Below are 9,797 nucleotides of genomic sequence, written 5' to 3' on the forward strand. Positions count from 1 at the left end.
ACCTGTATCCCCCCAAGAGTGCTATTAGGGGCAGCTCCTGAAGAGTGAGGGACGGGAGAGGGCCTGGGGTGCCAGACTGGGCTCCCCCAGCTGCATGGTTGTGGTCCCAACTTCAGAAAAAACATTTGCGAGCGGTGAGGGGAAAAGGACAATCGCGGGACAGCCCCGCGGTCCGTGCACGGGCGGACCGCCGAGACCCAAGGATAAGTTCGCATCCTTAGCTGTCTCGGCCTCGCCTCTCCCTGCCCCGGCCCCTGGCCCCGAAAGACTCCCCAGTTCCTAGAGGCTGCTGGTCCTCAGCACCCCCGCGCCAGCTGCTTTCGGTGCCACGCCCTTATTGTTCACCTTAGATGCGGCTTCCTTCGGGACGGGCTTTCTGAGCCCCCCACCCCTGGCCCTAGGTCCCCACTGTCCATTTCTATCCCAGACTGTCTTGGCCCCGGGCCTGGGTCGTCCCCAGGAGGTTCAGAGGCGGTGTCGGGAGTGTGGACCGACCCCAGACGGCTGCGAGGGGCGGCGGCGTGGTCCAGGCATCCCAGGAGGCGCTGCCCTCCGTGGGAGGGCAGGTGCGGGAGGGACAGCAGCCCGACGAGACGAAAGGACGGCCACCGGCCGCGCCTCCGAGGGTCGGGGGCGGAGCGGCTCTGGGGGCGGCGCGGAGGCGCCCGCGGAGGCATGCGCCCTGCTCCGCCCCCCGCCCCCGGCCGCCGGGCGCAGCCAGCCGAGCGGCGGGAGCTGAGCGCGGCCGCGGTGGCGCGCGGGGCGGGAGGAAGGGGAGGGCGGCGGGGCCGAGCCGAGCGGAACGCGCCGGCCACGGGCGGCCGCCGCCAGGATGATCCGGCCCGCGGGCCGCTCCGCCTCCAGCCGTCCCCACTGTCCCCGTCGGCCCGCGCTCGGCCCGGGGGCGCGGGAGCCACAGCCCGAGCCGGAGGCGGGAGCAGCGAGCAGGAGCCCCGGGCGCCCGAGCGCAGGGTGAGCGACTCCGCCCTGGCCCGGGGGCGGGCGGACCCCGAGCAGGGACCCGCAGCGGGAGGACTCTGGGCGAAGAGGGGCTGTCCGCGGTCTGTCGGTCGCGAGGTCTGTCCGAGAGGCCGCGGGCACCGTTTAGGGCTGCGCAGCACCCCCAACTTAGGGACCTTCGGGGTAACTTCCCCGGGGCTGGCCCCTTCCTCCGTTCCCCAGCCTCCCGGCCTAGCAGCGCCGCCCCGGTGGGCTTGCTTGCAGCGGGCGGGGATGGCCGCCTGGGGGTCCCGGGCCCACCCCTGCCCAGCGTAACCCGTGGCGGGTGTGTGGGGGGGCGGCGGGCGTCCAGGGACCTCGGTCCCGCCTGAGCCTGGCTCCCCGGGCCGTCGCTCGGACGCGCCCTCGGGGCTGGGCAGGGCTGCGGGCCCAGGCTGGGGCCCGACCAGCAGGCAGGGGCGCGCCGGGTCGGGCGGGGGGATGCGAGCACGCAGGAGCGGGGACCGCGGGGGCGGGGGCGCGCCGAAGATGCGGAGGCTCCGCGCTGCGAGCCTTGCCCTGGGCGGTGGCCGGCCGGGCGCTGCAGGAGAGCAGGTCCGGGCAGCCGACCAGCCAGGGGAATCCTTTCAAGTTCTGGGTTCCCTTTGTTGCGCAATAGAGCCCTGGGGCCACGCGGCCTCATTGGCCGGGGGGGCCGTGACGTCACGCCGGGGCCCCGCCCGCAGACCCTGCGGAGGGTGACTTCTGGACTCGGTGGGTCCCAGGCCTGTCACACCTGCGACCTGCTTTGCCATGTGCTGGGTGGGGAGAGGAGGAAGGGACAGTCTGCAGCTTGGGGGCAAGGGGGAAGCTCCATCCTGAAATGCTGTGGGGACACTGTGAGTGTGATGCAGGAGAAAGTTCCCAGCTGGGGATGGTGACACCCTGGGTGTAGACCCCACTGGCCGGAGCCCCGCCTGCGGTCTGGCCCCAAGTGTCTGCTGCTCCCTGTAGAGAGAGAATAGCAGGTGTGTGATCTGTGGGTCTCTGGAGGAAGGGGGACCCCCTGTTCCCACAGAGCCAGCCCCCTCTCACTTCTCATTTGGAGACCTTGGTGTCCACTCCCCAACCTCCCCCCAGTGACATTTCTCTCCCAACCCAGGGCCACCAACCACACTCAGGACCAGGGGCAGACTGGCACCGTGCTGGCTTGTGCCAGTGTAGCCTGCGGCTCTGTCCGCAGTACCCCGCACCTGTGACCAACTGGTGGGCGGGGTGGGCTGGGGCTAGGCTGCGCCCAGGGTCACAGGGGTCAGATAGAGCTTGCTTGGGCGTCTGATGGAAGCCTCCCAATCTGACAGCTGAGGTGACCCAGTGCATGTGCGAAAAAGTTGCTGGCCAACCAGGTGCATGCTGAATCCAATTTCCTGTTTGATAATGCAAAGATCAGTGGTGTCTTTGGCCCACACTCTGGAACCCCAGAAGGCTGCTAGGCACCTCACAGGGCTGGGGGCAGCCCTGTGGCCACCTCACTCCCAAAGCTGGGCTGTCCCAAGTGCTAGTTGGGGTGACTGTGTGTCCGCTTGCAGGTCTGAGGTTCACAAAGCTCAGTGTTTTAGCCCTTAAGAGACAGCGTAGCTCAGTGAGCTGGGAGGGCTTTGGTACAGGCATCCACATGGTAAGCATCTATTGAGCACTTACTGTGCGCCCGGCATAGCTTATTAACTACCCGCAATGCTTTTCAAGGTAGGTACTATTATGTCTAGCTTTCAGATAAGAAAACTAAGGCCCAGCTGAGTCAAGTTAGCCAGGAGCTGAAGTTGGAGTCTTGCAGCCCTCACCCCTCGCTGTATGGCCTCTGTATGCTGAAGTCAAGGAGGTTTGCTGGACACCGGAATGGCTGGTTGAGGGTCTGGGGTGGGGAAAGAAAGGCCACTCTGCAAGCAGGAGCCTCATGTTTGGGAAGGAAGTCCCAGAAGTCCCCCGAGCCCCTTAGGAGACCCTTAAGGGGCACCGGTGGGGTCCAGAATGAACTCCTCCCCTGGGCCAAGGGTCTGGGCAGGCCCAAAGCAGAGGCACCAAGATGAATGAGACATGACTTGTGGGCCAGGGCCAGGGCACACATGGGGCAAGAGTGCCCATCTGGGTCCCTCAGAGGTCCCTCGGTGTCCGGGGGCGGGTCAGGCCACAGGCAAACCAAAAGAAACTCAGACTAGACAAACAGGTGCCAGGTAACGTGTGGAGAGGTGTTGCCTCCTCTGCCCTCAGCACCAGGGTCCTGCGCGGGCCTGTCCACCCCAAGCTGGAAACAGTCCCTGGGGGATCATGTGGCTCTGTCTGGTACAGTAGGCCCCATAGTATCTGGGGCAGAAGTGCAGCTGGTGATTTTAAACAGGTGAGAAGGGCCAAGTGTAGGCAGAGCACACAGTGGACCTTCACTTAGCGTGTGCTGCTTCCCCCGCTGCCTACTCAAGGCTGTGGCCAGAGGGGCCTGTCCTGGGGAACCTCACATCACGGGGACTGGCCAGCACTCCCTACAGGGAGGCAGCTGAGGCTGCGGGGCTGAGAAGGAGGAGGGAGGGACTTGCCACCCAGCCCTCTGGCAGGATGGGGCAACTCCCTGACAGGTGCCTCCTGCCCAGCATCCTCATCTCTGGCTCACGTCCACAGGTTGTTGGCACTTCCTCCCTGGGTCAAGGTGTGCTCCCTGGGCTGTCTACAAGCCCATGCTGCCCAAGGCATCCATAGCAAATGCCGACCACGGTGCAGGGCACCCCTGTGTACAATACCTGACCCGGGGCTTAAGAGGCGGGGCGTCTGTCTGCCCCTGTCTACCTTGAAGGAAACATCACCGTCCTGTTACAGAGGACACGCGTGCAGAGACCCCGCGCCAGCCGCACAGCTGGAATACTCGCGCTTAGGTTGAACCCCAGCTTGTGGCAGTGCCAGGCACGCCTGGGTGTGGGATGCCAGCTTGGGCTGCGCTGGGCAAAGCAGGCTGCTCTTTCCCAGGGTGGGCATGAAAGTGGTCACCAGATCACCCTGACCTCACAGGGCAGGTTTGGGGGACTCGCACATCTCATTTGGCCAAATGACATGGGACGGGGTAAGGTGAGGGCCATGACATTCACCGGGGAAGCCTCGTGAAGGCTGTGCAAGGATTTGGGGACGTTTGCTGGCAAGAGGACTTGTGGGCCAGGGCCAGGGCACACATGGGGCAAGAGTGCCCATCTGGGCCCAGCCTGGCTGGTTCCCTAAGGATGTGGGTGGCCTGGAAGGAAGCCCAGATTCCATGCCTTGACCAGGAGTGAGTGGAAGGGATAGAATGTGCACTTATTAGGCGCCTCTGTTGTGTGTCTCCTGGGGTACCAGAGACATGGGCAGGAGGCACAGAGAGTGGAGAAGAGGGCGGAGCAGCCCAGGGCAAGACAGGTGATGGCATACTGGGGGACCCCTCCACCTCACACTCCCAGGAGTCCCGATGCTGTGGCTGGAGGGAGAGTTGAAGCCAACTGAGCGCTCGTTGGCTTCTCCTCCACTGCAGATGCTCGTGGTCCCTGGTGTCCCCGGGCCGCCGGGCGTGAGGGCTGCTGCTCCGAGCCGGGGCCTGGTTGTGAGGAGGATGCCCCAGCCGCCCGCCAGCTCCTGCCTGCACCATGAGTGATGAGCGGCGGCTGCCTGGCAGTGCAGTGGGCTGGCTGGCATGCGGAGGCCTCTCGCTGCTGGCCAACGCCTGGGGCATCCTCAGCGTGGGCGCCAAGCAGAAGAAGTGGAAGCCCCTGGAGTTCCTGCTGTGCACGCTCGCGGCCACCCACATGCTCAACGTGGCGGTGCCCATCGCCACCTACGCCGTGGTCCAGCTGCGGCGGCAGCGCCCGGACTACGAGTGGAACGAGGGCCTCTGCAAGGTCTTCGTCTCCACCTTCTACACCCTCACCCTGGCCACGTGCTTCTCCGTCACCTCCCTCTCCTACCACCGCATGTGGATGGTCCGCTGGCCTGTCAACTACCGGTGAGCTCCCGGGCACGTGCACGTGCGCACTCCAACGTCTGGTGTTCTCGGGCACGAACAGGAAGACCACCTGGTGTCCCCGTGTGCACAGAGGCTCGCGGTGCGGTGGCCGTGCCCGAGGTGGTCTGCCCCAGCTGCGTTGTCCCGGGTGCGGGCGGGGGTCTCAGGACGGGCACCCTGGGCTGCAGGGATGCACGTGGGTGTACGGTGTCCAGTGCAGAAGTGCTTGGTGAGAGGAACGTGTGACATGTGCATGAATGTCACCTGTGCAAGCGACGAACCCCACCATGCTGGTCGTTCCACGCCTGCCGTGTACTGGGGACCAGGACCATTGGGGGATCCTCTACAAGTCACCCCGTGAGTAACACTGGGTCCCTTGTCCTATCCCCCCTCCCCGCCCACGCACCAGGCTGAGCAATGCCAAGAAGCAGGCGGTGCACACAGTCGTGGGCATCTGGATGGTGTCCTTCATCCTGTCGGCCCTGCCCGCCGTCGGCTGGCATGACACCAGGGAGCGCTTTTACGCCCGCGGCTGCCGCTTCATCGCAGCTGAGATCGGCCTGGGCTTTGGCGTCTGCTTCCTGCTGCTGGTGGGTGGCAGCGTGGCCATGGGCGTGGTCTGCACGGCCATCGCCCTGTTCCAGACGCTGGCCGGGCAGGCAGGGCGCCGGGCCGACCGCCGCGCCTTCACCGTGCCCACCATCGTGGTGGAGGACGCACAGGGCAAGCGCCGCTCCTCCATCGACGGCTCCGAGCCCGCCAAGACCTCGCTGCAGATCACGGGCCTGGTGGCCACCATCGTCGTCCTCTACGACTGCCTCATGGGCTTCCCCGTGCTGGTGGGTGAGCCAGTCAGTTGGGGGGAGCCCGGGGACAGCCCTGGAGTAGACACACTGCAGGCGTCAGGCATTGAATCCTCACACCTGACTCTTTAAGGCGGGGCATGCTCAGCATCCCCATCGTACAGTCTTGGAAATCAAAGTTCAGGGAGGTAGAAGGAGCCACTAAAGTCGGGGCTGCCGTGGTGGGACTTGAACCCACCTCAGGTGACTGTGGAGCCCAGGGTCTTCCTGCCGCACTGCGGGGGACTTGCCTCACCCTCTGCCCATTCGATGCAGAAGATATGGAAGGTGGGCAGCATGTCCACAGGCTTCTTGGTGGGTCCAGGTCCTAGGATGGACAGAGCAGAATCAGCTTTAGTCCCGAACTGGGAGGCAGAGCAGGCTTAGAACGTCTGCTGAAGAGTTGGACTTGATCCCAGGTGCTAAGGAAGGTCAAGGTGAAGGCTGGTCTGAGGAAGGTCAGGGCCAAAGTCCAGAGCTCCTGCTAGTGAGGCCTGGCCCAGGAATGAAGTCTGGACCCAGCGGCCATGCCTTCCCGCCCCTAGGGCTTTGTCCCAGTTTCCGGAAGGGCCTGGAGCAGGTGCGGGTGTGGGGCGAGGGCCAGAGGTTTCGTGCAAGCAGCTAGGAGACACTGGAAGACACGAATTGAAGAGGGTGACAGGTGGAGTGGCAGACTCATCGTCAGGGAACACACTCGGGATGTAGCCCCTGGCAATGTGCTGTCCCACCCTCGGTGGGCCCAGCAACCCCCCGGTACGGGGGTGCTCCTGCGTGCAGTCCCTGTGCTGGCGGAGGGGGCAGTGTGTGTGAAATTGCAGAGCCAGCAGGGCGCAAAAGCAGGGAAAGCTCCCCAACCCCACCTCTTCAGGGTAGGAAAAGGGGTGCCATCTATGGAGCCCACTCCGTGGTTCAGGGAGTTCTTGGCCCATTTCACAGATGAAGAAACTGAGCCCCAGAGAGGTTCAGCAGCTTTCCGAGGGGCAGGCAGCTCACATGGCAGAACCAAGATGATGTCTGCATCACGCCCACTTCCTCTCCGATGGGAGAGTAATTAAATGTCACTCTGGGTGGAGGAGTCGGGAATGAGGAAGGAGGGACCCTGGGCAGTGACCAAAAGGCTGCCTGGCTGGACCCTCTGAACCCCAGAAACTGCTCTGACTCTCCTCCTCTGGGGTTTGAGGCCTAGGCCCCCAGAACAGGGGCAGGGCCAAGGAAGCCGCTGGCCATGGCAGAGCCAGAAGGGCAGGAAGTTCCCTGCACTGGGAGGCTTGAGACCTGGTCCTCTGAGCCTCAGTTTCCCCTTTCCCAAGTGGGCGTGATAATCTATGCCCCCACCTCTGTCCTCAGGCAGTCCATGAGGGTACTCTGAGGAAATGCGTGCCCTGTGAAGGGCTGTGCATACGTGGGGCTGTGACTTCATTTGGGCTGCCAGCAGCTCGCAGTGGGCAGGGACTGCTACCCTCACGGTCTGGCTCTTTCCTGCCCTAGAGCCTAGAGCTCTGTCTGCCACCACCACCTCCTCCTCTGGCTGGTGGGCACTCAGACCTGCCATCCGGATGGGAGGACCTAGGCTGGGAGGGGACACTGTGTGATGGGGACCTGCGGGGTGCCAGGCCGAGCACTGTGCCCACAGGTGGTGAGCTTCAGCAGCCTGCGGGCAGATGCCTCAGCACCCTGGATGGCGCTGTGTGTGCTGTGGTGCTCGGTGACCCAGGCTCTCCTGCTGCCCATGTTCCTCTGGGCCTGTGACCGCTACCGTGCCGACCTCAAGGCCGTCTGGGAGAAGTGTGTAGCCCTCATGGCCAACGACGAGGATTCGGAAGATGGTGAGGGTGAGGGTGCCCTGAGAGTGGCCTCTGGGGAAAGTGGCATCTGGGTGAGGTCACTGGAGTCATCGGGATAGCAGCCGTCAAGTGGCCACCCCATGGCACTGTGGTGATCCCATCCTCTACTGCCAGACATCCCCAGTATTACCCCCAAATGTGCTCAAGCCGCCGAGGGACTTAAGTGTACCCCCAGAGCACACTCCTGTCCCGCTAGCCTGCCCCAGGCAGTAGCCGTGGACACCAGACTGCCTGTATTCCAAGCTTCCAAACTTGGGGGTCCCCGGTGGCTCCTGCAGACCCCAATTCTATTCCTCCAGCAATGACAGTGTAACCCCAGGCTGACCCTTGCTGTGTGCCAGGCACTGTCAGCCCCTTGTGTGTATTTTGTCTCCCCTAAGTTCACAAGGTAACCTCAGGCCCCACCCCATTGACAAGGAAACTGCTTCAGTGTGTAACTTTCCCATTCCCACAGCTAAAAGGTGGCAGAGTCGGGATTCGAATCCAGGACCCTGCCCTTTGTCTTTTCCATAACCTTCTGCCCTGTGTATGCCTATGGGGGTCCTTGGGCTCATTCTTGGCTCTTCCCAAGTTCCCGTGACCCTAAGCTGCCCCACCCCGCAGATACCAGCCTGGAGGGTGCCATGCCCCGGGACTTGGTGCTGGAGCGCTCCCTCGACTACAGCTACGGTGGCGACTTCGTGGCCCTGGACCGGATGGCCAGCTATGAGCTCTCCGCGGAGGGCGCCCTGCCGCAGGTCTACCCGCTGCGGCCCCTGCAGGAGGACAAGATGCAGTATCTGCAGGTGGGAACGGGGCGGGGCTCTGAGCGTGCGCGTGGCGCGTCCTGACTCCCAAGGCCTTTTCCACTCCGAGCCGGTGTCATGCCTGCCACGGCTCCAGAGTGGCTTTCCCACTCACCGCCAGGACGCACTGGCCCCAGAGCCTGTGCACGTGGGCCCCCAGCCCCTGCCCCCGCGTCCCCTCGTGTTCTGGGAGCGTGGTCCCCCTGGCGCCTGTGTTTCTTCCTTGGTGCTCAGCACCCCATGTAAGGTGTCTTCTCCCCAACCGACCCAAGGTACAAATGACAACACAGGCTCAGAGAGATTGTCACCTGCCCTAAATAGAAGCAGGCCACCCTGCCCCGTGTCGGGAGGCGAGGCTCGGGTCCCTGTTTTCCAGGAGGGCAACCCGAGTTAACCCCGCGGGTCCTGACAGGTCCCGCCCACGCGACGCCTCTCGCACGACGATGCGGACGTGTGGGCCGCCGTCCCGCTGCCCACCTTCCTGCCGCGCTGGGGCTCCGGCGAGGACTTGGCCACGCTGGTGTTGCCCGCCGGGCCGGACCGGCGCCGGGACAGCCTGCTGGCTTTCGCGGAGGACGCGCCCCCGTTCCACCCGCGCCGCCGCTCGGCCGAGAGCCTGCTGTCGCTGCGCCCCCCAGCCCTGGACGGCGGCCCGCGCCGAGCCCGCGACTCGCCCCCCAGCAGCCCGCGTCGCCGCCCCGGGCCTGGCGCTCGCTCCGCCTCGGCCTCGCTGCTGCCCGACGCTTTCGCGCTCACAGCCTTCGAGCGCGAGCCGCAGGCCCTGCGCCGCCCGCCCGCCCCGCACGCGCCCTGCCTCGCGCGCGCCCCGGCGGCCCCGCACGGCGCCCGGCCGGCCGACGACACGGCGCCCTCTGGCGGCAGCGGCGCCGGCGCGCAGCCGAGCCCCGCGCCACGCCCGGCCGCGCATGGGCACGTCGGACCCTTGCGGACGGGCCTGAGCGCTTCGTGGGTTGAGCCTGAGGGCCTGCGTGCGACCGACGGCGGTGGCAGCACCAGCAGCTTCCTGAGCTCGCCGTCTGAGTCTTCGGGGTATGTCACGCTGCACTCGGACTCGCTGGGCTCGGCGACCTAGGGGCCGCCTGCAGGACCAAAGAACCAAAGATGTCTCCAGTCCCTGCAGGGCTGGGAGCCGGGCCGCACTGAGCCCGGCAGTGGCGCCAGGACGTGTGCCAGCCCTCCCAGGTCGCGGGGGAGCAGCATTGTCGCCCTGGGAAGTGGGCATTGGCTGGCGGGGCAACGCCTGCCCTGGACGACTGTGCTGGACGCCTCATCTCTGGGGCAGAGTGAGACTGGGCTTGGGCAAAGGTGAGCTCTGCACGTGCCTAGCCCCAGGGCAGCTGGTTTGGGGTGGGGG

At 65.2% G+C, this 9,797-nt stretch overlaps 1 protein-coding gene across 2 annotated transcripts; it reads left to right on the top strand.

Moving 5' to 3' along the window:
• The first annotated feature begins 702 nt into the window (after positions 1-702).
• On the top strand, positions 703-9,791 carry GPR153 (G protein-coupled receptor 153). Of its 2 annotated transcripts, XM_039842356.1 has the most exons (7): positions 773-972; positions 2,706-2,818; positions 4,484-4,951; positions 5,361-5,790; positions 7,427-7,619; positions 8,241-8,422; positions 8,835-9,791. In XM_039842356.1, exons 3-7 carry the CDS (start codon positions 4,596-4,598, stop codon positions 9,513-9,515), a joined length of 1,842 nt encoding a protein of 613 aa, XP_039698290.1. In that variant the 5' UTR covers positions 773-972; positions 2,706-2,818; positions 4,484-4,595; the 3' UTR covers positions 9,516-9,791. The 2 variants fall into 2 exon arrangements, with proteins under 2 accessions (XP_039698289.1, XP_039698290.1); XM_039842355.1 differs by lacking the exon at positions 2,706-2,818 and having other exon boundaries at positions 703-972.
• The last annotated feature ends 6 nt before the right edge of the window (positions 9,792-9,797 follow it).

This window comes from Pteropus medius, unplaced genomic scaffold (assembly GCF_902729225.1).
Source record: "Pteropus medius unplaced genomic scaffold, Ma_sr-lr_union100, whole genome shotgun sequence".
Taxonomy (NCBI): Eukaryota; Metazoa; Chordata; class Mammalia; order Chiroptera; family Pteropodidae; genus Pteropus; species Pteropus medius.

Excerpts from the sequence above, each read along its gene's own strand:
- GPR153 (XM_039842355.1), top strand. The coding sequence starts at position 4,596 with ATGAGTGATGAGCGGCGGCTGCCTGGCAGTGCAGTGGGCTGGCTGGCA. Across the intron at positions 7,620-8,240 it reads CGACGAGGATTCGGAAGATG|ATACCAGCCTGGAGGGTGCC; the intron begins GTGAGGGTGAGG and ends CCCACCCCGCAG. Across the intron at positions 8,423-8,834 it reads ACAAGATGCAGTATCTGCAG|GTCCCGCCCACGCGACGCCT; the intron begins GTGGGAACGGGG and ends GGGTCCTGACAG.